The sequence below is a fragment of the Tachypleus tridentatus genome, chromosome 13, assembly GCF_004210375.1.
Source record: "Tachypleus tridentatus isolate NWPU-2018 chromosome 13, ASM421037v1, whole genome shotgun sequence".
NCBI classification, from domain to species: Eukaryota; Metazoa; Arthropoda; class Merostomata; order Xiphosura; family Limulidae; genus Tachypleus; species Tachypleus tridentatus.
In genome coordinates this window covers 170,701,243-170,725,604 of record NC_134837.1, presented here as the reverse complement: position 1 = coordinate 170,725,604, position 24,362 = coordinate 170,701,243, and the positions used below count along the sequence as shown (strand labels likewise).

General features: G+C 31.0%; 1 protein-coding gene and 1 non-coding gene across 9 annotated transcripts in view; both read left to right on the top strand.

Annotated features, from left to right (window-relative positions):
• The window catches only part of LOC143236006 (uncharacterized), a 96,530-nt gene extending 79,856 nt beyond the window's left edge, over positions 1 to 16,674 (top strand). For 5 of the 8 annotated variants that reach the window (XM_076474191.1, XM_076474189.1, XM_076474188.1 and 2 more), the window contains 8 exons: positions 783 to 917; positions 2,112 to 2,171; positions 2,615 to 2,708; positions 6,275 to 6,450; positions 6,946 to 7,092; positions 8,656 to 8,856; positions 10,281 to 10,495; positions 11,340 to 16,674. In XM_076474191.1, the coding sequence (XP_076330306.1) occupies positions 783 to 917; positions 2,112 to 2,171; positions 2,615 to 2,708; positions 6,275 to 6,450; positions 6,946 to 7,092; positions 8,656 to 8,856; positions 10,281 to 10,495; positions 11,340 to 13,645 (3,334 nt within the window). In that variant the 3' untranslated portion in view covers positions 13,646 to 16,674. Of the gene's footprint in view, positions 1 to 782; positions 918 to 1,106; positions 1,228 to 2,111; positions 2,172 to 2,614; positions 2,709 to 6,274; positions 6,451 to 6,945; positions 7,093 to 8,655; positions 8,857 to 10,280; positions 10,496 to 11,339 lie in introns of those variants that run through there. The other 3 variants (XM_076474190.1, XM_076474196.1, XM_076474195.1) reach the window with 3 other exon arrangements.
• A 5,423-nt stretch (positions 16,675 to 22,097) lies between these two features.
• On the top strand, positions 22,098 to 22,169 carry TRNAM-CAU (transfer RNA methionine (anticodon CAU)). The gene has a single exon. It is a non-coding gene; the product is annotated as a tRNA-Met (tRNA).
• The last annotated feature ends 2,193 nt before the right edge of the window (positions 22,170 to 24,362 follow it).

The window sequence follows — 24,362 nt, the reverse complement described above, 5'->3', positions numbered from 1 at the left end:
CAAGCATTCAGATTAGTGTGTTTGTATAACTAATAATGTTGGTTGTCAGTTGGTTTTATTAGATAGGTTTAGCACCGTTATGCATCTATACATTTTATAACTTGGGGTAGCTTAATTAACATGCATATAGAGTTGTAACTATGTTACTGAGTTTCTGGTGTCTGAAAGAAAGCAAAACTCCAACAAGTTCTTTATTGAATATAGTAATCATCATGATGCTGAGGTTATTAAATTAAATTATTTATTTTTCTTAATTAAGTCATCAGGCTGGGCATTTTATACGTAGTTGTTGGCATGCTGGATTGTGTATCTGAGCATCTATGGTTCTTGCTCTGTTGTTTCAAGATCACACTTCCCACATTGGAGTTTGCATAGTTTTAAATAAGTATCCAAAACAAACAATAATTAAATTATCTGGACAAATTTGCAAATCCAAAAAGAAAAATCTATGAAGGCTTAATACACAATGTACAGGGTGGCCCGTAAGTCCCTATCCATTCATATGTTATTATGTTATATTTAATTATGCATGTATTATAAATTTGTTTCTTTTTTTTCAGAGAAATATGGCCAATGTAAGCCCATTTACACTTGAAGAGCATATTGTGACATAATATTATGCAGCAAGAATGAGGGACAGCACACAGATACACTGGATACATAAGATATATGGATGGGTAGGGACTTACGGGCCACCCTGCACAATAGATTAGGGCAAAATTATGAGCTGTAATAGTGTTATATGTATACCTTTCTACCACTATGTATTTAAATTATAACAGGTCAGCTCTTCAGACACTTCATAAAGCAAGTGCCAAGGCACGAGATAATAACAGTTACATGTGTGGTGGATCTCATCAGTGGGTCATCCACTATGAAAACAGTATTGGGTCTGACCAGTCACATCTCAATGAGTGGTAAGTGAAAATTTAACAAAACAATATAAAGTGGATTTGTATAGCCACTAAAGCATTGTAATGTTTCTACTAATTAATTGTAAGTCACACATTTGTTTATTTAGATTTAGTGTTTCATGTGCAAAATCACCATTTTTTGAAATGAAAAACTATTATGAAAACTGCTTAACCCATTTTACTAATACATAGTTTCCTAGGATATTGAAAATGATGTAAGTCTTTTGAGGCCTAACTACTCAGTGTAACTGGTGTTGTAGATACCACTTTTTGACATGTTGCCTTGTACACAAGCTTTAGAAACAGTAGTAAGGTAAGCCTCACTATTCAGTATAGTTGACGTAATGTAGATACCAAATTTTGACATATCTCATTTAATAAACTTGCAGTATTTATTAACCCTCTTCAGATCTCATTATTCGGTATAGTTGATGTATGTTAGGTATCAACATTTAACATGTCTTGTTGATTATGTTACAAAAACAGTAGTAAAATAAGGGTTACTTCATACAGTAAATTTACTTGAAAAAGTTAAATATTCGAAACTTTCTTCTCAATAAGAAAATAAAAGAACATGTATATTCTGTGGCCAGAAATATTATGAAACATAAAACCATTCAATTTTGCTTTGGCATATATAAAGTTTTGTTCTTTTGTTGGACAAAGATAATCCAGAGCTGTGAATTGAACAGAACTGACTATTATTACATAGCTATACTACTTACCAAAAGGATCTTATCAGTTAAATTTATATATGATCATGAAAAGCAAACATCTGGTTTTCATAAGGAAGACAGCTAAAAGTAGATTGGAAAATAATGGAAGTATTTGAATTTTGGTTTATATAGTTGTAGATACAATATAAATGTTTTTTAACAGTTTATCTAATAACTTGTTCAGCATAAGTTATTTTATATACATTAAAATTCATTCTAAATAAGAGTAATTATGTTTAGCTTGCTCTTTTGTGCTAAAACGAATTCTACAATTTCAATTTCAATAAAATTACTTTTTAGTAAGGGTTCTTCTCAAAATGTCAGTTGAAACATTTTTAACCTTGTAATAAATGATTCAGTAATAATTATACATAAAATGTTCTTAGCACACAATTTAAAAATTAGGTAAAGGATTGTAAATTTTATGAATATTTCAAAAAGTATTTTTAAGTATTGTCATAGTACTGTTTTTTAAAACTAGGAATGCTATGGATGATCTGGTATCTAAGCGAGCCCCTTCTCCTGATTCTGTTTTATCCACGTAAGTTTGAACTTTCAAGATGACCTTCTCCTTTTTTTTCTGTGCATTTGTTGAAAAGTTTGCTTGATTTTAGAAATTGTGTAAAACCTGATAACCATTTACATCTGTCAAATACCATCACTTCAACAGAAAATGAAACAGCACTCAATTTACAACTTTGTATTGTTGTTTTTGTCTTACATTCTTAACATTTTGTTTTAATTTTTGAAGAGCACATTCTTTTTATGAAATAAAGAAAGCAAAATTGTTTTCTATTAATTATTAAAAATGTAACAATAATTGATATTTTAGACAAATATTGTACTAAAATGTTGAATTTCACATTTGTTTCTGAATTATCATGAATTTGATTTTTTTATTGCTGTTAGTTTCTAACATAAAATTTGCTGATTTATTTATTAAGTTTGAAATGGATTGTTTAATCTACTAAATTTTCTGTTAAGATCATCGGAGCGAGAAGAAACCCAAAAGGTGATTCGTGCCAAATTGAAGGAAGTAATGATGTCTGTAGACCTAGAAGAAGTCACTAGTAAATATGTAAGTACAGTATTCAATTTGTTTAAACTAAACTGATTAATTTCTTTACTACAAGTGAGTGGATTTCATCTTGTCTATATCCTTCAATGAATCAATTATACTATAACTTTTTAAGATGTGCAACGTATTTTCACGAATGCCTTGTAGGTTCACAGATTATACACCCTTGTGCAAATTAATTGAAACAAGACGGAAAATTACGATTTTTTCAATTTTTTGCATTTTATTTCTGAGAATCTAAAAATTACTCACAAATTAATACATGGTATGACTGCCTTTATTTTTCAGAAAATCATTAATCTGCTTTGACATCGAGTCCACGAGTTCACTACAATCTTTACTAATTTTTGGATCGCAGTACCACACCTTAATTAGCTTATTTTTCATAGTACAGTCTTTTCCCGAAGTCTTTCTTTACAAATCGCCCAAAGATTTTCAATAGGATTTACGTCCAGAGAGTTTCCAGGCCAGTCCAGCACCTTTTTCGTGTTATAGTCATAAAATTCTTCACAAGTTTTGATGTGTGGCACGGAGCCAAATCTTGCTGAAAAATGTCAGATCCATCTGGAAATCTCTTTTTCAATTCTAGAACGACTCTTCTCTGCAAACCTTCGATGTACTGTGGTCCTCACATCATACCTTCTACAATATGTAAGCCTCCGATGCCAAAGTAGCTGAAAAAGCCCCAAAACATCTTCTTCAAGGGATGTTTTACGAACTTATTGATGTGAGATTCTCAAAGTTTCTCACCTGGAGATCTGCAAACATGCAGACTTCTTTAACCCTGTATGAAGAAATGAGTCTTGTCACTGAATAACACCTTTCTCCATTGTTCTTGCATCCAGTTCTTGTATTTCAGACCCCATTGATACCATCTTTTTCTTCATTGAGTTTGTAAGAAGTTGTTTTTTGACTGGTCTCCTTGCCCTTCTAATGCAATTTCGAATGATGTAATATTCCTCAAAATTTCGTCATATGTCCCAAAAATAGATCGACCCTACTGCAAAACACAACTGATGATGCCGTCTGTGTGAAAAAATGAGTATTAAAGGAAATCAGTGGGTCCAGCGAGCCTACACCGGCCGCCATGCTGAAAATATTGTAAAATGACCATTTGTTTCAATTAATTTGCACAAGGGTGTATGCAACATTTCGTGAAGATACATGTATATTTTAAAATAAAAAATGCACAAGCAGATAACTGATTTCTTTATTTTTGTGTGTTGACTAACCAATATACAAAGTAGATTTGAATTTAAGATGAAACATGTCTTTGTGCATCAGAAGATTATCAATTTTCACACACAAAATTTCCACATCCTCCAGATAATTATCAGACATTTTTTCAGAAACAAAACTATATTTCATTAGTTATCTTATACTATTGTATCTATGTATGGGTTTGGTCGATTTAACTATCCTGGTAACCACCAGAAGAAATTAGGAAATAGATACAAGTTGCACTTTTTTTTGTTGTTGCAGAATAACTGCAAATTATATGAAACCACAAATCTTTTATCTAACAACTTTAAATCTTATAATGTTATACGCATGTAATATTTATTATTTTTATATTATTGACATTTCAGCAGTATCTGACTAACAGTATAGAAATTGCAATGACTTGGTGCACATGTACTCATGTTACCATATCCAGCAATATAAAACTGACCTTTACAAAGTGATTTGTTATGGCTTTGTTATAGTGGACTAGTATTTTGTAAAATACAGTCATATATTATTACTATTTACAAATAAGTTCTTAAATTTCAGTTATTTGTTTTTAAATATAAAACAGTAAATGAAGAATGTATCTCAGAACAGTTGGTATGGGTATTAACACTTATTGATGAGGAGAGAACAATGTTTTGACCTTCCAAGGTTATCTTAGGTTATTAATTAGTATAGGTATAAAGGTGTTCCTTTATATTGGTTTAATTTTGGTTTTAGTTACTGTATAAGTAGAGCTTCTTTGATTTTGTGTTTCTTTATATCTTTTTCCCTACTTAATAGCTGGGTGTTTTCTACAGTTATGTTGTGTTTATTTGATTTGCAGTGTTCAAAAATATGTGTAGGTGATTTTTTTGTGTTTTTTGAATCTAGTTTCCATTTTTCTGCTTGTTTATCCAATATAGAAGTCCTGGCAGTTGTTGTATTGAACGATATAAATTATTCTGGTGCTGTGTTTGTCAGTGAGGTCTTTACATAGTATGGACTTTAGTTTTGTACCTGGGTTTTGAATAAATATGGTGTTTAATGGACTGTTGTGTTTTGTTACATGTTTTTTCCAAATGTTGGTTATTTTTTCGCTGATGTTGAGAACACATTGTATGCAGTAGTGTAAGGTTCTGTAGTTTGTTGTGTCTCTGGATTTATTGTTATTGGTCTAGGCGTGTGCATGTAATTTTTTCCACAGTTTTTGGTGGAAATTTGTTGATGTTGATGAAGTGTTCTTTTATTTTGTTGATTTCATCGTTAATTTTATCGGGTGAGCATAGTTTTGTGGCTGTGTTTATTTGGTTTCTTAATATGTTGAGGTTTTTATTTTGTTTCATGTGCTGAGTCCCAGGGATTGTATAGTCCAGTATGGGTGTTTTTTCTGTGGATTTCTTTTTGAATTGTGTATCAGTTCTTGTGATCTTGAGGTTAAGAAATGCTATTTGGTTAGTTTTTTCCTGTTAACAGGCAAACTTAATGTTAGGGTGTATTGAGTTAACCTGGTTGACAAAAAACTAAATGTGTGTTCTGTAGATGTGTGTCCAGCAATTGTATCATCAACATACCTGTACAAGTATAGTGGTGGGTGTAAGGCTGAATTGATCGCTCGTGACTAAATCTGTGTCATAAAAATGTTGGCTAGAACTGGTGACATGGGATTCTCCATATTTTATTTTATCAGGCTTAGTTACTAAACTGTATTTAGGTGTAAAAAATATTATTTTTTGAGTTCCATAATGTTTTACCTTACCTCTTCTGTTCAACAATGGAAGAAAGGGTTCTTGGTGTAAACACTTCGCAGAGACTGAGAAAATTACATGGGAGACATTATGAACTTTTGATTGGTTACACACGTATCACTGGGTGAAGTAAGTGTATGTAAATAAGTATTTTCAAAAATGGAAGAGTTGGATAGATACACCTTGGTTGGTTTATTAAAAAATAGAAAAATAGGAAGTTCTTATCTTACATTCTAACTTATTAATATCAGTAATTTTTGTTTCAACTTTGCAAGAAACTAATAAACTCTGTATTTGGACATCATAAACAGACATTTGTAAAATAGTAGTTCCATAACATTTTGAATGTAAGTCGAAAACCTTAATAACATGTCTTTTGACACCTGACTATAGGAAGACCGATCTTGATATGGTTAAAATGAAAAAAATGTCTTAAAAAGTAACACTGCTTCTTGTATAGAGTTGAACTTATGTTAGGTTTTTTTTCTTCTTGGATTTTCTGTAAAATGCAGTGTTAACAAGTGAAAACTAAGCAAAACATATAAATATCAAAGTTGATTATAATGCAAGCTAATTTGTCAAGAAGTGATGGACTGTTTGCCTTTGTAGATTCGGACACGATTAGAAGAGGAAATGAATATGAAATTAAGTGAGTACAAATGGTATTTAGATCAAGAGATGTTGACAATTCTTGGACAAATGGATGCTCCAACAGAAATTTTTGAGTACCTCTTTTTAGGATCAGAATGGAATGCTTCAAACCTAGAGGAATTAAAAGACAAAGGGTTTGTATTTTCTGAAATTTTCATTTACAATATATTTTTATTTTGCTGAAATGAGTAAATTTCAAATTTTATTTTTGAGAATGATACTTAGAAGAAAAGGCTCTGATATTTTTCAGTTATTGTTTTTTGGAATAATTTAATAGGATATTCAATTAATCTAGTTTCTCCATTAATAATATTGTTAATTAATTTAACAAAAAAAAATACACATTAATCATGTTAAGCCAAAATAAAACTTCTATATTTCAGAATATTTGGTAATATTGAAAAGAAAACTGTTTCACATGTGTGAAGTAATATGAAAACATTGAAGTCAAAGATTAAAACTGTTGAACTTTTTTAACATTTTAATGTTAGAATGTAAATCTTAAATCATAGTAATGTGTAAGTGTTTGTAACTAAACAATGTACATATATCACTTGTCATTTTGAAAGTTATTATGTTTTGTCAGATTAACTGTATGAATTTTATAGCTATTTTGTTGCACTTCTTAGGATCAATCACATTTTGAATGTTACCCGAGAAATCGACAATTTTTTTCCAGCCATGTTCAATTACTACAATATTAGGGTTTATGATGATGACTCCACCAACTTGTTACCATACTGGGATGACACTTATAAGTATATTAGGAAAGCAAAGTAGGTTGCAAAGTTGCTTTAGGTTTTTAACTTATTTTGTTTCTTTTTCTCAGGTGCTAATCTTAATTATAAAATTATTTTTCTTCTTCTTTTGTTAGTTTGCTCACAGAAAGATGTATTAATTCAACAGCAGTATTTGGTTGTCAGTTCTTTTGTTTTTTGTTTTGAAATATTAATAACACATTTGGTATACGTTACTACACTGTGGTACTCCTAAACTCGGCTACTCTTCTGTTTCTTTCCAACAATGAAACTGTGTTTTTGAAATCTAATATAGATATATTGATATAATTCCCTTTAGCTAAAAATAATCTTTATACTGAAAAACTTGTATGTTAAAAAGATGTATGTGAGCTTTAGAGAGAAAGTACTAGTTAAACTATAATGTTTTGTAGCAGTTTGAATAAAGTGCTATTGTATTACTAATTAATTGTACTGTTATATTTAATTTATAGGCTTTTTCCTCAGTTGTATATCATAATTAAGATATAAGTTTATAAGTATAGCTTATCAAAAATAAATCACATAAAGACGTTTGTGCTGAAACATGTTTAAAATTATAATAAGAACATTTTAGCAAAAAACATTGTACAAAAAATCTAAATCAGTTTGGATACCTTGTAATTTCTATGTGGATCTAAGTATAGAAATATGATGGTTTTCCTATAGGAAAGTTTTAATTTTCATTTACTAGTAAGAGGATCAGTTTTGTTGTATGATTTGTAATTTTGTCTTATAGACTAACTTAGGTGCTACCCACAATGTCTTAGATTATTTATGAAATCTATAGGAGCTATTTTTCTTTCACTAATTAGAAAAGACAAATAAATTATGTTATTAAACTGCTTTCACATGGAAAGATGAATATTTTTTCATAACACTCTTAACAGTGTGTTTTTATAGTAATGCCACTCTACAGATTTTTACATCATAAAAATTGGTCTTGGTTTTTTAAAATGTTTACAGTACTTTCTCATAGGGTTGTATAAAGATGAAGTTATTTGATGAACTTGTTTGTTTCTTTTTAATTTTTACTATAGTATCACTAATTTTGGAATATCTGATGTTAAAACTGTGAAGATGGTTTTATATGAATAAAATATTGAGAGTTAGCCTGAATCTTTAAGATCCATCTGGTTTTCTATAAACATAATTTCTTTTTGTGTAGGAGAGAATAAATTATACAGCTTTTAGTGTAACATCATATTATTAAATTAATATATAGTATAGATGTTAGGTAAACAAACCTAACTATGCTAAAAAAGTGTAGTATTCTAGCTTTCAGAGTGAAGTGTGTAATAAGCATTGTGTGTGCATGTAGGTGTTATTAATGAAGATTAACATTGTTATATACCTTAGCCCTCCTTTTTGCAGTCTTAAATATTAAAAAAATAACACTGTGTGTGATGTTCACAGTCACATTGTGTAATGTTTGTAATTATCTTTAGCCATGAGTTGAATAAGACATTATTTTTTACATGCTGTTCTTGTAGCAAGCAAATATTTACTTTGCATGGATAAAATATAAAATTAAAAATTTTTTTATTCACTTACTTTCTTTAGGGAAGAAGGCTCCAAGGTGCTAGTCCACTGTAAAATGGGAATTAGTCGTTCAGCCTCAGTTGTAATTGCTTATGCCATGAAGGCTTACAATTGGGATTTGAAGAAAACCATGTTATTTGTCAAGAATAAACGTAATTGTATCAAGCCCAATACTGGTTTCATGAAACAGCTCGAGGTTTACCAAGGAATGTTGAATGCCAGGTGGGTTTTGTTGTTTATCATTTCCCTGGTTATTACTAAAATACATGTATGGTATGAACACACATGCTTTAACTGTGATAAATAATGTTTTGATTGTCAATCTGGTGCCTATCATTTACCTTGATCTAGTGACCTACTTAGTGAAATACGATTACTGCACAATTGACAGCTGAAACAGTGTTCTGCAATAATATGGAAAAAAAAACAAACTAACTTGTTTACCATTAAAGTCAAATAACAATATCACATTAAAGGATATGTAAAAACAAGAATATACTAATGATTGAAATTAACTTGTCAAAATAAGTACAAATGAGTGCTCTTTGGTGAAAAAGTAAAACAAAATTAAAACGTTAAGAAGAGAAATTTCAAACTGGTAGGCATCATTATTGTGTCAAATAGTCATTAGATTATTTTAGTTTAACAAATCATTTTCTGCCATAAACAAAATTTGTGAGAAGTAATAAATATGTGCTACTTGTATACTGTGAATATTATATGTAGATTCTAAAATTTGGAATTGAGCTTACAGTTGTCCAGATAATATGAATTCTTATTTACTTCTTATATATACTGTACTAAATGTGCTGTGCAGATGTAAACCCATTGTACAAGATTATACCATTTAAGGACTGATTATAATTATGTGAAAACACTAATGTTTGAAAGGCTCTTGAAATACTCATATGATTTCTGTATGCATATTCTGTTAGTCAAATTCAGTGTTGAATATATGTAATATAGAATCTGATTTTATCTTTGTTGGTTAGACTGTTCTAATCAGTTAGAAATAATATAAATACCTTCACCTAAGTACTTCCAAAACTAAAAGATACACTAAATCTTAACACTCAAATAACTTAAACTTTTTGATACTTCTCACAATTTAAACACTATTTCTGTATATATGACAGCTGTAATCTGGCTTTATTTACAACATTTGTGAACATAAATAACTTTGAAAAGAAATATATAATACCTTTTTCATATATATCACTTTTGATAATAAAGCATAATGTCAGTAGTCCTTGCCTAAATTAATGAAAAACTTTGTACTTTAACATGAGCAATCAGCAGATTATTACACTATAAAATGGGGTAGCTATAAATGTGTCTTTTATATACATAGTAATAAACAAAATACTTATGAAATGGTGGCTGCTCAATGAAACTAATCAGTAATATTTTTATAGGTTACTGTAGTTAATAGCAACTATTAAAAAATTTAAAGAACAGCACTTAACTGTCAAATCACTAATGGTCCAATTCTTTGTTTTTCTGTATAAGTAAAGAATGATCTTAATAAGTTGAAATATCTATTTATTTTTAATTACTAGAAATTTACTTAGTTTTGTAAGTTGCTAGTTGATTTATAACTGAAAATAAAATTCAAAGAATAAATTTGTAAATTCTTCATATTATAGCAGGCAGAGACATAGCAGCCTCTGGCGGTCTAAATCGGAGACCAATTTGAAGTCTCCAGACCAATTAGGCCAGGCCAAAACAGGCATGAATTGCAACATCATGAAGTCCACAGAAAATATTAACCTTACACCTGATGATTCTGGTTTAGCATTCCGGCCCAAATCATGGTCCCCTAATGACTCCGTAGCACAAGAGTTATTACCATGTGAAACAGGTAATAATAAAATCTGACACTTATTTGCATTTACTCTGTGACACTTAGTATATAAACATATGTTGATTTTTTGGTAAAGTAAGAATTATATAACACAGTGGTTTAGAAAGATGAATGAAGAGCACATGTATAAAACTGTCTAAACTGTTAAATTAGATCAAACAGAAAACACATTTTTTTTATTTTGGAAAGACTATAAAGTTATTTTTCTACAGTTGGTAGAAAACTACCAGGCATTGCCGGGTAGGTTAAGGCTTTCAACTCGTAATCTGAGGGTCATAGGACCAAATCCCAGTCGCACCAAACATGCTTGCCCTTTCAGCCATGGGGTCATTATAATGTGATGGTCAATCTCACTATTCATTGGTAAAAGAGTAGCCCAAGAGTTGGCAGTGGGTAGTGATGACTAGCTGCCTTCCCTCTAGTCTTACTCTGATAGATTAGGGATAGCTAGTGCAGATAGTCCTTGTGTAGCTTTGCGTGAAACTTAAAAAAAAAAAAAAACAAACAATTATTCATGAATACAAAAGATTTGGATATTATTTTCTGGATGAATATATTGGAATAGTTATATTATTTTTCTTTCACTGATTATTTTAAAATTACTGTTTGTTTAAAAGGTTTTGTAGTAAAAGAAAATATCCACCATTTTTTAACAGTGTTTAGTCAGTTATTTCATTTTAAAACAATTCAGCAATGCCTTATTTGAGGTTCTTTTTCATTATATGTCTTAATTGGACATCAGTATTATTTTATTATTTGTTTTCTGTATTTGTGTAGTTTTGATAACTGATGTTTTACACTTGAATTGTCTTTATATTGCATTGTTTTTTCTCTTCTTCAGAAACTGATAAGAATTATCGCACAAATCAGATTGGGCTTGAAAACAGGCAGAGGTCTGTCACTGATCCTTCTTGCTATTCTGGAGTTTGTCATTATTCATGGCCATTAGAAGACAGTAACAGTAACTCAGTCACAAACTTTCAAGAAACTCAAAGATCTTGTACAAACACTGTTCAAATGACTAGTCTATTTTCCATTCAGCATCGAATCACTGAACTGGAATTTCAGGTGTCCTCCAGTGACACTCTAAAGACTTCCAAGACAGACCTTACCAACAAGTCTGGACTAGTACTCAATTTGGCTACTCAGTTTGAAACAGGCAATAAGATTGAACCTGTGTTTTGTGTAGATGCAAACAATATGACATGTGAATCTGCTTTTCAGTCAGCTTGCGAAATTTCAAGTGATTCAGTTTTTTGTCATACCAAACCACTTATTCCCAAACCCCAGCCAGGGTTTTCTAAATGTGAATTGCCTACTTTAGTCAGAGAAAATATTTTAGGACCAAACAGTATTGTTGGAGCACCAACATTTGGAAGACCCAGATCTGTGTCTGCTAATGAAGTCCAATGGCAGTATAATGAATTATTTAAGGGATCAACATCTGTATCTGATAATGTTAGAAAACAAAAAGTTGAGTCTAAATACCAAGCTTCAATGACTGCAAAAAATTCTAAATCAGAAAACAGTCTTTCTCCTTCTACAAAACCTAGTCAAGTTAGTAAAGCAATAAAGCAGCAAGAGAAATTATTTTTTAAGCCTATACAAAGTTCCTTGGATTCGAATTTTTCCACAGGCACTTCTTTTGTTCCAAAAAAACTTTTCAAAGATAGTTCTTTCTTCAGACCAACTGAAACAACATCAGAACAGTCAGCCACAAGTGAAATTGTCCAAGCAGAAACTGGAAATACAATGCCACAAAAAGATAGGTTTTCTTATGAAAAGGAAAGCATTCCATGGACTCCTGGCACAGTGAAACGGACTAGACAGCAAATTGAAGAGAAAAGAAAAAGTTTTTGTTGTGAAAATTACTGCCTTCTATCAAATTCACATTCCACTCCTTCCACTCCACCAGAACTTGGTCTAGATTGTGAAATTGGCACAAGAAAGAACATACAGAGGTCTCATAGTTTACGCTGTGATAAAAGGCCTCTTTCACAAATGTTTCCAGTTAAATGGTTTCCTCTTCCAGCTCTGGCAAAAAATGGACCAACACCTCCTAAGACTCAGTGGAGTAAATACGAGTGTTTGGATTTTGGGTTCAGTGAAGAGAGGACTGACATGCCACATAGTGCAAGCATGCCATCAATGGTTGAAGCTGTGAATAAAGTCATTTGTGGAACACAAGAGGTGTTAAATAGTGCCATTCAATCCGTATCAAGTGAATCTTCAAGAAGTGCTACCCCAAAACTACAACTTCGATCTGAACTTGATAACATTATTTTTTCATCAGATACAAGAATAGAAGAAGTAGCATCACCTTTGACTGATGTTGATGTTTATCAGGAAAGGCCAGCACCAATGGTAGTTAAACTTCAAAGAGATAAGTTAGGAACTTTAAACCCTAAGAATCTAACAAATTGCACATGTAAGTTTGATGGAATACAGGAGGACTTTAAAACAAAAAGATCAAAAATCAAAGAATGTGGTAAAATTCTGGCCCGTAGTGATGACACAAATGAAGATGGAAAAGGAGTAGTTAAAAAGTTAACTAAAGAATTAGAGGCAAAATCAGGATATGGTATAAATGGTCAAGTTTTGATACTTGATAAGGAAGGGAAAGAACAGAACTTTGCAGCTAGGCCTTGGAGAAGCAATAGTTCACCTTCTTCACCTAACATAGACAGTCACATTAAGTCAACCAGTCAAAGTACATCAAAAGACATCAAGTTAATGCATAAAGTAAGAGCTCTCTCAGATATTTTACAAGAAACAGCCCCTCTCTCTGGTCATCTTGCTTTTCCAATGGAGACAGTTGACAAGTCAAAAAGCTTTTTTAGGAAGGCAGCATCTCCTAGCTTACCTAATCTTGCAAAGAGAAAGTCTTTGGTAAATTTTGAGGTTAGTGATAAAGAAACTTTACATTCAGAAATATCTAGAAAAAGTGTTATTGGTCTTTCTGATAATGACATTCACAAAGATGTTATGTGCACACAGTTTAGTCATTCAGATCTTCAACACCCTCACCCTCAGAATTCACAAAAGAAAACTACAATTCTTTCAGAAGGAGTTCTTGAAAAAGAAAAGAGAATTCAGGGTAACAGTCAATCACTGAATTGGGTTAACCATTTTAGCAAAACCATGTAATTATTAATGTTATTATTTTAAAGATGTGTATAAATTGTACAGGCAATTGATGCATTTTAATGTTGAACTCTTGTGTGATTGATACATTTGTGTTGTGAGCAGACATTGAGTCATTTATAGTGTTTTTTTTTAATGCAGCAAGAAAGGATTCTTTAAGCTAGAGTCTAATATATTACGATGTATGAAACAATATTCATGTGCTTGGTAAAAGAAATAAATAATACACATATTATACTTACTGTTATTTAAGTCTGAGATTTATCCATTGAGAGATTCATATCTTACTTTTGTCTCTTAATCATTTTAGTCTAACTAGGAGTTATTAATTTAAACAAGAGCTGGAAATTTGGATAATGCTACATAATTTCAAAAAGTATGTTTCTACTGATTTAGTACTTTTAATTGAGATTGGAACATATCTGATTTTTGTTATTTTGTTGTTTAACTGAGTATGAAATATTCAAGCTGTGAACTTACATTTCTGGAATTTCAACAGGATGGCTGAATGCTTAGAATAACTTGTTGTTAAGTGCTGTGTAAACTGTACACAGGATTTCAGCTGGTAACAAAAACAAAATGTCTTTGGTATTGCACTGGCACACCTACCTAACTGGTTAGTTTGTGTCATCTTGTGTTTCTACTGCCTTTTAGTATACATCTTTCCCCTACATTTTACACACATATAAACACTGAAATAGTTTAAATCTTTTGTTTAATATTCAAAATTGAACTACTAAGATTTCAGTCACACTCATTTCATCCTTTTCAGCTACTGTAGGGGCAAACAATACATTTTATTTCATAGTTTTGAGACTTGTAAAACATTGGAAACAATAAAAAAAAATTGTTCTAAATTCTAATCCCAGTTGGTAGAATTACAAAAATAATCTGTTGCTTTGTATTTTTTTCTTTTGTGGTTTTACTTGCCTAAATCACTAGGCTTAGCTGAAATAAGGCATTGTTATCAGGCATCTTTTTGATGTTCTACAGGTCCATGTATGCATCTAAAATAATGCTTGCTAAACAACCTTCATTATTGTACAATAATCTTAAAATCTTTTTTATTTTGAATTACTGTATTCTGTAGTATATTAGATTTTTCATTGGGCTAGTCTTTTATAGTAGTTTTTTGTTTTTCATTGTAACAGTTTGTTTCAGCATGATTTTATTTCTAATTGAAAATCTAAATATTTTCTGATTGATCTGCACTTAACACTAATTAAGCAATATTTACCTGAACCATATCATAACTTGTATATACTTTGTGTTTTGGACATGTTGGGGCCTTTACTAATATTGCTTCAGGGTTTGCAGTAGTACTGGTGGTACCAGGTTGCTGGTACTGGTATTGAGCATCTCTAATGATGTAACTTGACTAGTATGAAATTTAAACATTCTTCTCAGTGTGTTCTCGTGGGAAAAGTTTTTTCACATCAAACCATACCGTTAGTTATCCGTAAGCCCATGTGGTATGATGACTGTGGCAATGAATCAGTTGAAATTTAGACTTTCTTTTGGTTATAAGTTTAATTGGATCTGGTCTAAGAAAAATCTATTGACAAATTGTAAATCAGAGCATGTCAGATGTAGGTATGGAAAGTGGTTTCTGAATTTTTTTCATTGATTGCTCTTTGGTCCCATAATGTTGAAGAATATAAAAATATAGCTTTAGAATATCAATGTTGCAGATGTATTTAAAGAGAATGTTTAATGTTACATTTTGAAGTTTTCTAGGGGATGAACAGAAACATTCAGAAGAGGAGATGGCTGAAGAAAAAAATTCCAAATTCTCACACTAGAGGAATTTGATGTTGTTTTTGAATATTTTCTTATTCAATTAAGAACTTAAAACATATATAATATTAAAATTTGATTTATTATCTATGGTTTGATATGAAGGTTGTTCACATATCGTGGTAATTAAGTAGTTTTTAATTACATTTTGAATATAACTCACTATGATATTGTGACATATGCAGTCTGACCTGCCAGTATGCTAAACATTAATCACACATGCACCTACCTAATATGCAATCAGTCAAGTGGGCACATTCATGTTATCTTCCAGAGTGTGGAAATCACCAGTTTCCCACTTTCATGTTGTTGCTGATTTTCACAGTGAGGTGCACATATCAGAAGAAGTAGGAACTCAAAACCATCACATCAAACATTTATGACCCTGCCAAAAACAAAACTAAAATACCAAATGAGACATTCAATCAAAACTTCAAAGATGGGACATGTGATACCAAATATTCTTAACATATGATATACTATAGACCAGTACCAGAAATGCATGTACTGACTGCAAACCTTGATTGCTATCAACAACCTGCATTTATCTCTTGTCAAATGATTTGTGAGGTGTTTTCGTGGTTTTTAAAAACCTGTTTGGAACATCACACACTTTATACTCCTGAATGATTATGAAGTGTTACCTATATTACAAATGAAAATGATTTATGTGTATGTATATGTAAACACTTTTGTTTTGTATAATAATAGGTATTCATGTTGATTTTAATATGAAAAGTATTTAAAAAAAGCAAATATGTATGCTTTGTTGTGATCTCAGATTTATAATTTGTTAAAATCAGAGAAGAATGTGGCAGTTAAGGCTATCCTGGCAATTAGCTATGTAGTGCAGGGTTGAATTAAGCCATTACATACAGCAAAAACACAAACTAACACACAGGGGTGACTATAGTCAATGACTTTACCCCCAATGCTGGGGATTAGTCATATTTTCAGACCCCAGTTGCTTCGAGAACACGTTTTTTTTTTTAAACATTGACTCAGTTCTTGTATATTTAAATGTATTTTTAATTTTAATATGTAAATAGTTTATTCTTTTGGTGCCTAAGCTGTCACACACTGATTTGATTTCTTAGTTTCTGTTGTACAGTGTACTTCATTTGGAACTAAGTAAACTTACATTGTTCCTTGAAATCGTATATATGTATGTGTGTGTGTGTATATATATATATATATATTGATTCCATCACAATAAAAGTTTGATGGCCAGAATATTTCCTAGTCTCACAGTATAAATCATTATTTTAACGAAATGACCAATTACAAACCACCAAGGTTCGAAAGATAAACCTCTGGGAGATTGAAATTATGCATATATATATATCAAAGCATATTCTCATTAGAAGCATTTGTTTGTTTTTACATTTTGCAGAAACCTACTTGAGGGCTATTTATTACTAATTTAGCTGTGATAGTCTAGAAGTAACGCAGCTAGTCAACACCACCCACTGCCAACTCTTGAGCTACTTTTGTATCAATGAATAATGGGCTGAAAGAGGTAATATATTCAGTGATGATGACCTAGGATCCACAGATTATGAGTTGAGCCATGCCAAGCCTCAGTATATATGTCTTTAAGCTTTATTTATCATAAACTGAGCACGTGGCCTAACGCTTCAATGCATGTTGGATGGTACAATGATGACATGTTACAGAACACACTTCCAGGTGTTTGGGTGTTGTAACTGTAACAGTCCATCATATTATCCTGATAAGATTAACTACATAATAGGAGGTAAGTGCTGTTGTTGGTTGCCCTCCCTTTACTGTAAATTAGGAATGGCTGAACCTTGGGGTCTTTAACTTCACAGTTTACCTAATGTGTCGTTTTAAAGTGTCTTTATGCATTACGGTTAGAAATACCAATATTTTTCACAAGAAAATTCTAATTTGTGTTACTTAATAGAGTATTAATGATTTCATCATAATTATTATGATTCAAATCTGAACAATTTATTGGTATATATAATATAGAACTTAGTAAGATGGATAAACAATTTGTTTTTTACATATATTTTATTATTCAACACAAAAATGTATATGCCAGAAAGCGAGTACATGTATATTCCGATGCAAATGTGATATATTGGATTTAGATACTGCCCTATGAAATGTGACACTTATCTTGAGAAGTAGGTTTTTAGTGTTTTCGTATAAATATTGGACAAGTTCTATTCTAGCGTACATGTTTAAAAATCTTAAAAGATATAAGAACGTGTAACTAATATATTTTTCTGAGTGCAGAAGGGAACGTTTTTCAACTTAAGATCACAAAATAATCATTTCAGATGTCATTATTTATCTATTAAAAAATGAATGTTGTAGAAATTAAACCTAACATTATCTCCCAGAATCAAAAAAGAATTTATGGATTATAAGTGGTGATAGAATTCTAACTAAGGAAAAGTTTAATTTTTTTTCATAATGGCAAATGGGTGTGAGAATAAATTTCAAAAATATGACTGTCTTGCTGATATTTTTCAAACGTTTAATCATAAGTAATTGATTAATTTCTGTTTCTTTTCCCAATTCAAACTTTTCAGATTATACTTTTACAAACTTCTTATGAATATATAAAGTCTAATTTTACCATGTAACACAATTTTTAATTTTTTTTTCTTATTGTACAGAAAGTGTTATTTCCCAATACCTTATGCTTAAAGCAAATGGAAAATACATATTTTCTGTTCGCGCCAGCGTCGCGCTAAACATGCTCGCCCTCCCACCCGTGGGGGCGTATAATGTGACGGTCAATCCCACTATTCGTTGGTAAAAGACCAGCCCAAGAGTTGGCGGTGGGTGGTGATGACTAGCTGCCTTCCCTCTAGTCTTACACTGCTAAATTAGGGACGGCTAGCACAGATAGCCCTCGAGTAGCTTTGTGCGAAATTCCAAAACAAACAAACAATTTGTCTTCTGTGTCATTCTGTCTAACAACAGCTGTTATTAAACGAGAAAGAATGGGAAACGCTGAATAACGAGAAAGGAAAACACATATTATGTGCTGACACGATTCCTAGTTTCATTTTAATTCGTTCTATATCCTCATGAAACAAGAATCGATAGTGATGTCGTTCGCTACACATAAACTGTTTTTCAAAATAAAATTTAGAAAATATCTAAAACGCTATCAGAAAAAGTTTAAAAACCGTAAACTTGATTTTCTTTTTTTATGTTTCCTCTGTCGTTATTTTCGTTATTTAGTTAAATTTTGTATTATATGAAGACCTAATCATCATTCTTTGCTTTAGTTGTAAACATTTAACCGACGATATCTCAATGCTTTCAGCAAAGCGTTACTTTTCATAAACTTTGTAGTTGGCGGGACTGTTGACATGTATTACAAAAACATATCCATACAAAATTTTATCCCTACTTCTTACACATTACTAGAATTTTAAATATCCTGAAAATACGTGTTTGTCATTAGTTTCGAAATCGCAGGTATAATACATATCGTTGAAAGAGAGAATCACAGTATCAAAAATTTCGTTCAAGGACAAGTATTGGAAATTTAATCGACTTGAAATAGCTCGAATAGACGTATAATAGGAAAGCCAAAATTTTATCGTAATGTTATTGTGATAAGACTTTTTATCGTTTCTAAGAAATTTAACAAGGAAGTTAGTAGATAAGGTCTGAAATATCTCGTACGCGATAATTATTTCCAAAGCAATTCGAGACCATACAAGGTTTATGAATGAAACAATTTACACCTTCATGAAACGTAGCCATTAGAAACAAGTACATCAATATATTTTATTGCATAAAGTATTTTTTTATGAACTTTTATGGTAAAGATGAACTAACGAAGCAGAGTGGCGCAGTGGGAGCGTGCTGTGCCCATATCCTAGAGATCCGTAGATCGAAACCACGCTCTGCTACGTTGTTTTCTTCTTTTTCAAATATCGCATAAAAAGGCAAGAAAAGAAAGCGACAAACTCTAGACCTTAGGCTTAACATGAAGCTTCAAATCACTACATTTTTGTTCAATTCCAACGAAAATTTCTAGTAAAATTTCAAACGTAAAAGAACTGTAAAGAAAAGACGGTGAAATTCTAAGGTTTCTAAATCTACTAAAAGTTATATATACTTCTAAACAATAAATGTATAAACCGTTTAGTTATCATCTTGGTACTTTTCCGCATTGTAGCTGATTAAGAATAAAGGCTATTAAGATGTCATTTGCACAAAATAGAAGAAACAGAATATAAAGATACAAATTTAGAAATATCTGATGGTGAAAATAGTGATAAACAACGAAAGTAGAGAGTGCGTTAAACTAATTCACTTTCAACAGACTAAGTTGGGGAATTTGTGAATTCCGTTACTTCTCTTTGTAAGATTTTCTGAGAAGCACGCAGAAGACTTAATATAAAAAAAAATATATATATAAACAATAGAAATTCACTTGTAAATGTAGTATAGAATGAAAGCTGATTTATATTGAACGGTATTCACCTGCATGATATGGCAATGTCTATAAAATTATCGTATCTTTAAAAGTAAATAAAAACCAAAACCCAAATCGTATAGACAAAGAATCGCCACACTTCTCCAATAACGACATTATCATCATTTAGAAAAAAATAAATTATTTGTCCCAATGTTTTCGAATTTAATAGGAAGTTTGAAAGTCTCATTATTTAGAACGTCTCCACTCACATACTTAGAAGTTACTGTTGAAAGTTTATATAAAATTTCACAAATATCTAATAATGTTGATTGAGTAATTAAAACCTTAAAAATAATACACTACGTAATATTTTTTCCTTTTTTTTTCCTGAGCAGAAAGTGTTATTCCCCAAAAGTTTATGTCTAAAGTAAACGGAAAAGACCTATTTTTCTCTTAAAACATTGTTTTTTTGTGACCTGGGCGCTTGTAAAGAAAACATTATGGAAGATTACGTTTGGGGGGTGATACGTAAAAGTGATTTGCATTAGAGTCGGAAATCTCGAAAAACTATTTATTCTAAACATTTTTATATAAATTTAGTGTAAATACATATAAATCTTGGTTCATATGTTGTATTATTCATACATTATGTAAATGAAAATGTGTAGCTCTGCCCGTTTTTACATATAAAATAGGTTAATTTCTGAATTTCCTTAACCAATTAACGAAAGCAAAGTTTGAAGAAGAAAATGGCGATTTTCTTTACTTTTACAATATAAGCAATTGAAAAATGACACCACTCAGGAACAAAATTTGTTTTACGTAGTGTTATATACCTTTCATGTGACAAATGTCTACAAATACATTAAGTTTACTAAAACGGATTATCAAACACGACTTTGTCACTAACCTGTTAAACTTTCCATTTCATCCATTAGAAAAACAACACAAGTACTTGAAATTATTCACGATCGGTTAAAATATATGTTTCTAACTTTACCGAGAATCTTAAGTCTTTTTCTTTTAGACACGTTCAACGTTTCCAAATGACATTTTGTTAGTGTCCAGAAAGTACAAACTTCGATTTTTCTTTATTGGGGACAATAACATCGTCGAATTGTTTCAAAGAGGAAACGACACGTTAAAAAACTTACTATGTGAATAGTGTGTCGTGCGTATTTATTTTCATTCTCACGTAACTCACGAAGTGATAGTTTCGTTAATTGGTTGTGAACCAATCTGAACAAAAAGTAGGTACGTTTTAGTCACAAAGCGTAAGGAAAAGAGCAACGTTTGATTATGTGAGAAATCGTAAATAAACTTCCCATAGGTTTCACATTTGTCTTTTGTGTCATTCTGTCTAACAACAGCTGTTATTAAACGAGTAAGAATAGAAAACACTGAATAACGAGAAAGGAAAACACATATGTGCTGACACGATTCCTAGTTTTATTTTAATTCGTTCTATATCCTCATGAAATAAGAATCGTTAGTGATGTCGTTCGCTACACATAAACTGTTTTTCAAAATAAAATTTAGAAAATATCTAAAACGCTATCAGAAAAAGTTTAAAAACCGTAAATTTGATGTTCTTTATTTATGTTTCCTCTGTCGTTATTTTCGTTATTTAGTTAAATTTTGTATTATATGAAGACCTAATCATCATTCTTTGCTTTTGTTGTAAACATTTAACCGACGATATCTCAATGCTTTCAGCAAAGCGTTACTTTTCATAAACTTTGTAGTTGGCGGAACTCTTGACATGTATTACAAAAACATATCCATACAAAATTTTATCTATACTTCTTACACATTACTAGAATTTTAAATATCCTGAAAATACGTGTTTGTCATTAGTTTCGAAATCGCAGATATAATACATATCGTTGAAAAGAGAGAATCACAGTATCAAAAATTTCGTTCAAGGACAAGTATTGGAAGATTAATCGACTTGAAATAGCTCGAATAGACGTATAATAGGAAAGCCAAAATTTTATCGTAATGTTATTGTGATAAGACTTTTATCGTTTCTAAGAAATTTAACAAGGAAGTTAGTAGATAAGGTCTGAAATATCTCGTACGCGATAATTATTTCCAAAGCAATTCGAGACCATACAAGGTTTATGAATGAAACAATTTACACCTTCATGAAAAGTGCCCATTAGAAACAACGAACATCAATATATTTTATAGCATAAAGTATTTTTTTCATGAACTTTAATAGTAAAGATGAACTAACGAAGCAGAGTGGCGCAGTGGGAGCGTGCTGGGCCCATAACCCAGAGGTCCGTGGATCGAAACCACGCTCTGCTACGTTGTTTTCTCTTTTTTAAATATCGCAAAGAAAGGAACGAAAACAAAACGACAAACTCTAGACCTGAGGCTAAACATGAAGCTTCAAATCACTACATTTTGTTCAATTCCAACGAAAATTTCTATTAAAATTTCAAACGTAAAAGAACTGTAAAGAAAAGACGGTGAACTTCTAAGTTTTCTATATCTACTAAAAGTTATATATACTTCTAAACAATAAATGTATAAACCGTTTAGTTATCATATTGGGACTTTTCCGCATTGTAGCTGATTAAGAATAAAGGCTATTAAGATGTCATTTGCACAAAATAGAAGAAACAGAATATAAAGATTCAAATTTAGAAATATCTGATGGTGAAAATAGTGATAAACAACGAAAGTAGAGAGTGCGTTAAACTAATTCACTTTCAACAGACTAAGTTGGGGAATTTGTGAATTCCGTTACTTCTCTTTGTAAGATTTTCTGAGTAGCACGCAGAGGACTTAATATAAAAAAAATTATAAACAATAGAAATTCACTTGTAAATGTAGTATAGAATGAAAGCTGATTTATATTAAACGGTATTCGTCTGCATGATATGGCAATTTCTATAAAATTAACGTATCTTTAAAAGTAAATAAAAACGAAAACCCAAATCGTATAGAGAAAGAATCGCCACACTTCTCCAAATACGACATTATCATCATTTACAAAAAAATAAATTATTTGTCCCAATGTTTTCGAATTTATTAGGAAGTTTGAAAGTCTCATTATTTAGAACGTCTCCAGTCACATACTTAGAAGTTACTGTTGAAAGTTTAAATAAAACTTCACAAATATCGAATAATGTTGATAGAGTAATTAAAACCTTAATAATAATACACTACGTTACATTTTTTTCCTTTTTCTTTTTCCTGAGCAGAAAGTGTTATTCCCAAAAAGCTTATGTCTAAAGTAAACGGAAAAGACCTATTTTTCTCTTCAAACATTGTTTTTTGTGACTTGGTCGCTTGTAAAGAAAACATTATGGAAGATTACGTTTGGGGGCTGATACTTGAAAGTGATTTGCATTAGAGTCGCAAATCTCGAAAACTATTCTATTCTAAACATTTTATATAAATTTAGTGTAAATACATATAAATCTTGGTTCATATGTTGTATTATTCACACATTATGTAAATGAAAATGTGTAGCTCTGCCCGTTTTTACATATAAAATAGGTTAATTTCTGAATTTCCTTAACCAATTAACGAAAGCAAAGTTTGAAGAAGAAAATGGCGATTTTCTTTACTTTTACAATATAAGCAATTGAGAAATGACACCACTCAGGAACAAAATTTGTTTTACGTAGTGTTATATACCTTTCATGTGACAAATGTCTACAAATACATTAAGTTTACTAAAACGGATTATCAAACACGACTTTGTCACTAACCTGTTAAACTTTCCATTTCATCCATTAGAAAAACAACACAAGTACTTGAAATTATTCACGATCGGTTAAAATATATGTTTCTAACTTTACCGAGAATCTTAAGTCTTTTCTTTTAGACACGTTCAACGTTTCCAAATGACATTTTGTTAGTGTCCAGAAAGTACAAACTTCGATTTTTTTTTATTGGGGACAATAACATCGTCGAATTGTTTCAAAGAAGGAAACGACACGTTAAAAACTTACTATGTGAATAGTGTGTCGTGCGTATTTATTTTCATTCTCACGTAACTCACGAAGTGATAGTTTCGTTAATTGGTTGTGAACCAATCTGAACAAAAAGTAGGTACGTTTTAGTCACAAAGCGTAAGGAATAGAGCAACGTTTGATTATGTGAGAAATCGTAAATAAACTTCCCATAGGTTTTCACATTTGTCTTTTGTGTCATTCTGTCTAACAACAGCTGTTATTAAACGAGTAAGAATAGAAAACACTGAATAACGAGAAAGGAAAACACATATGTGCTGACACGATTCCTAGTTTTATTTTAATTCGTTCTATATCCTCATGAAATAAGAATCGTTAGTGATGTCGTTCGCTACACATAAACTGTTTTTCAAAATAAAATTTAGAAAATATCTAAAACGCTATCAGAAAAAGTTTAAAAACCGTAAACTTGATGTTCTTTATTTATGTTTCCTCTGTCGTTATTTTCGTTATTTAGTTAAATTTTGTATTATATGAAGACCTAATCATCATTCTTTGCTTTTGTTGTAAACAT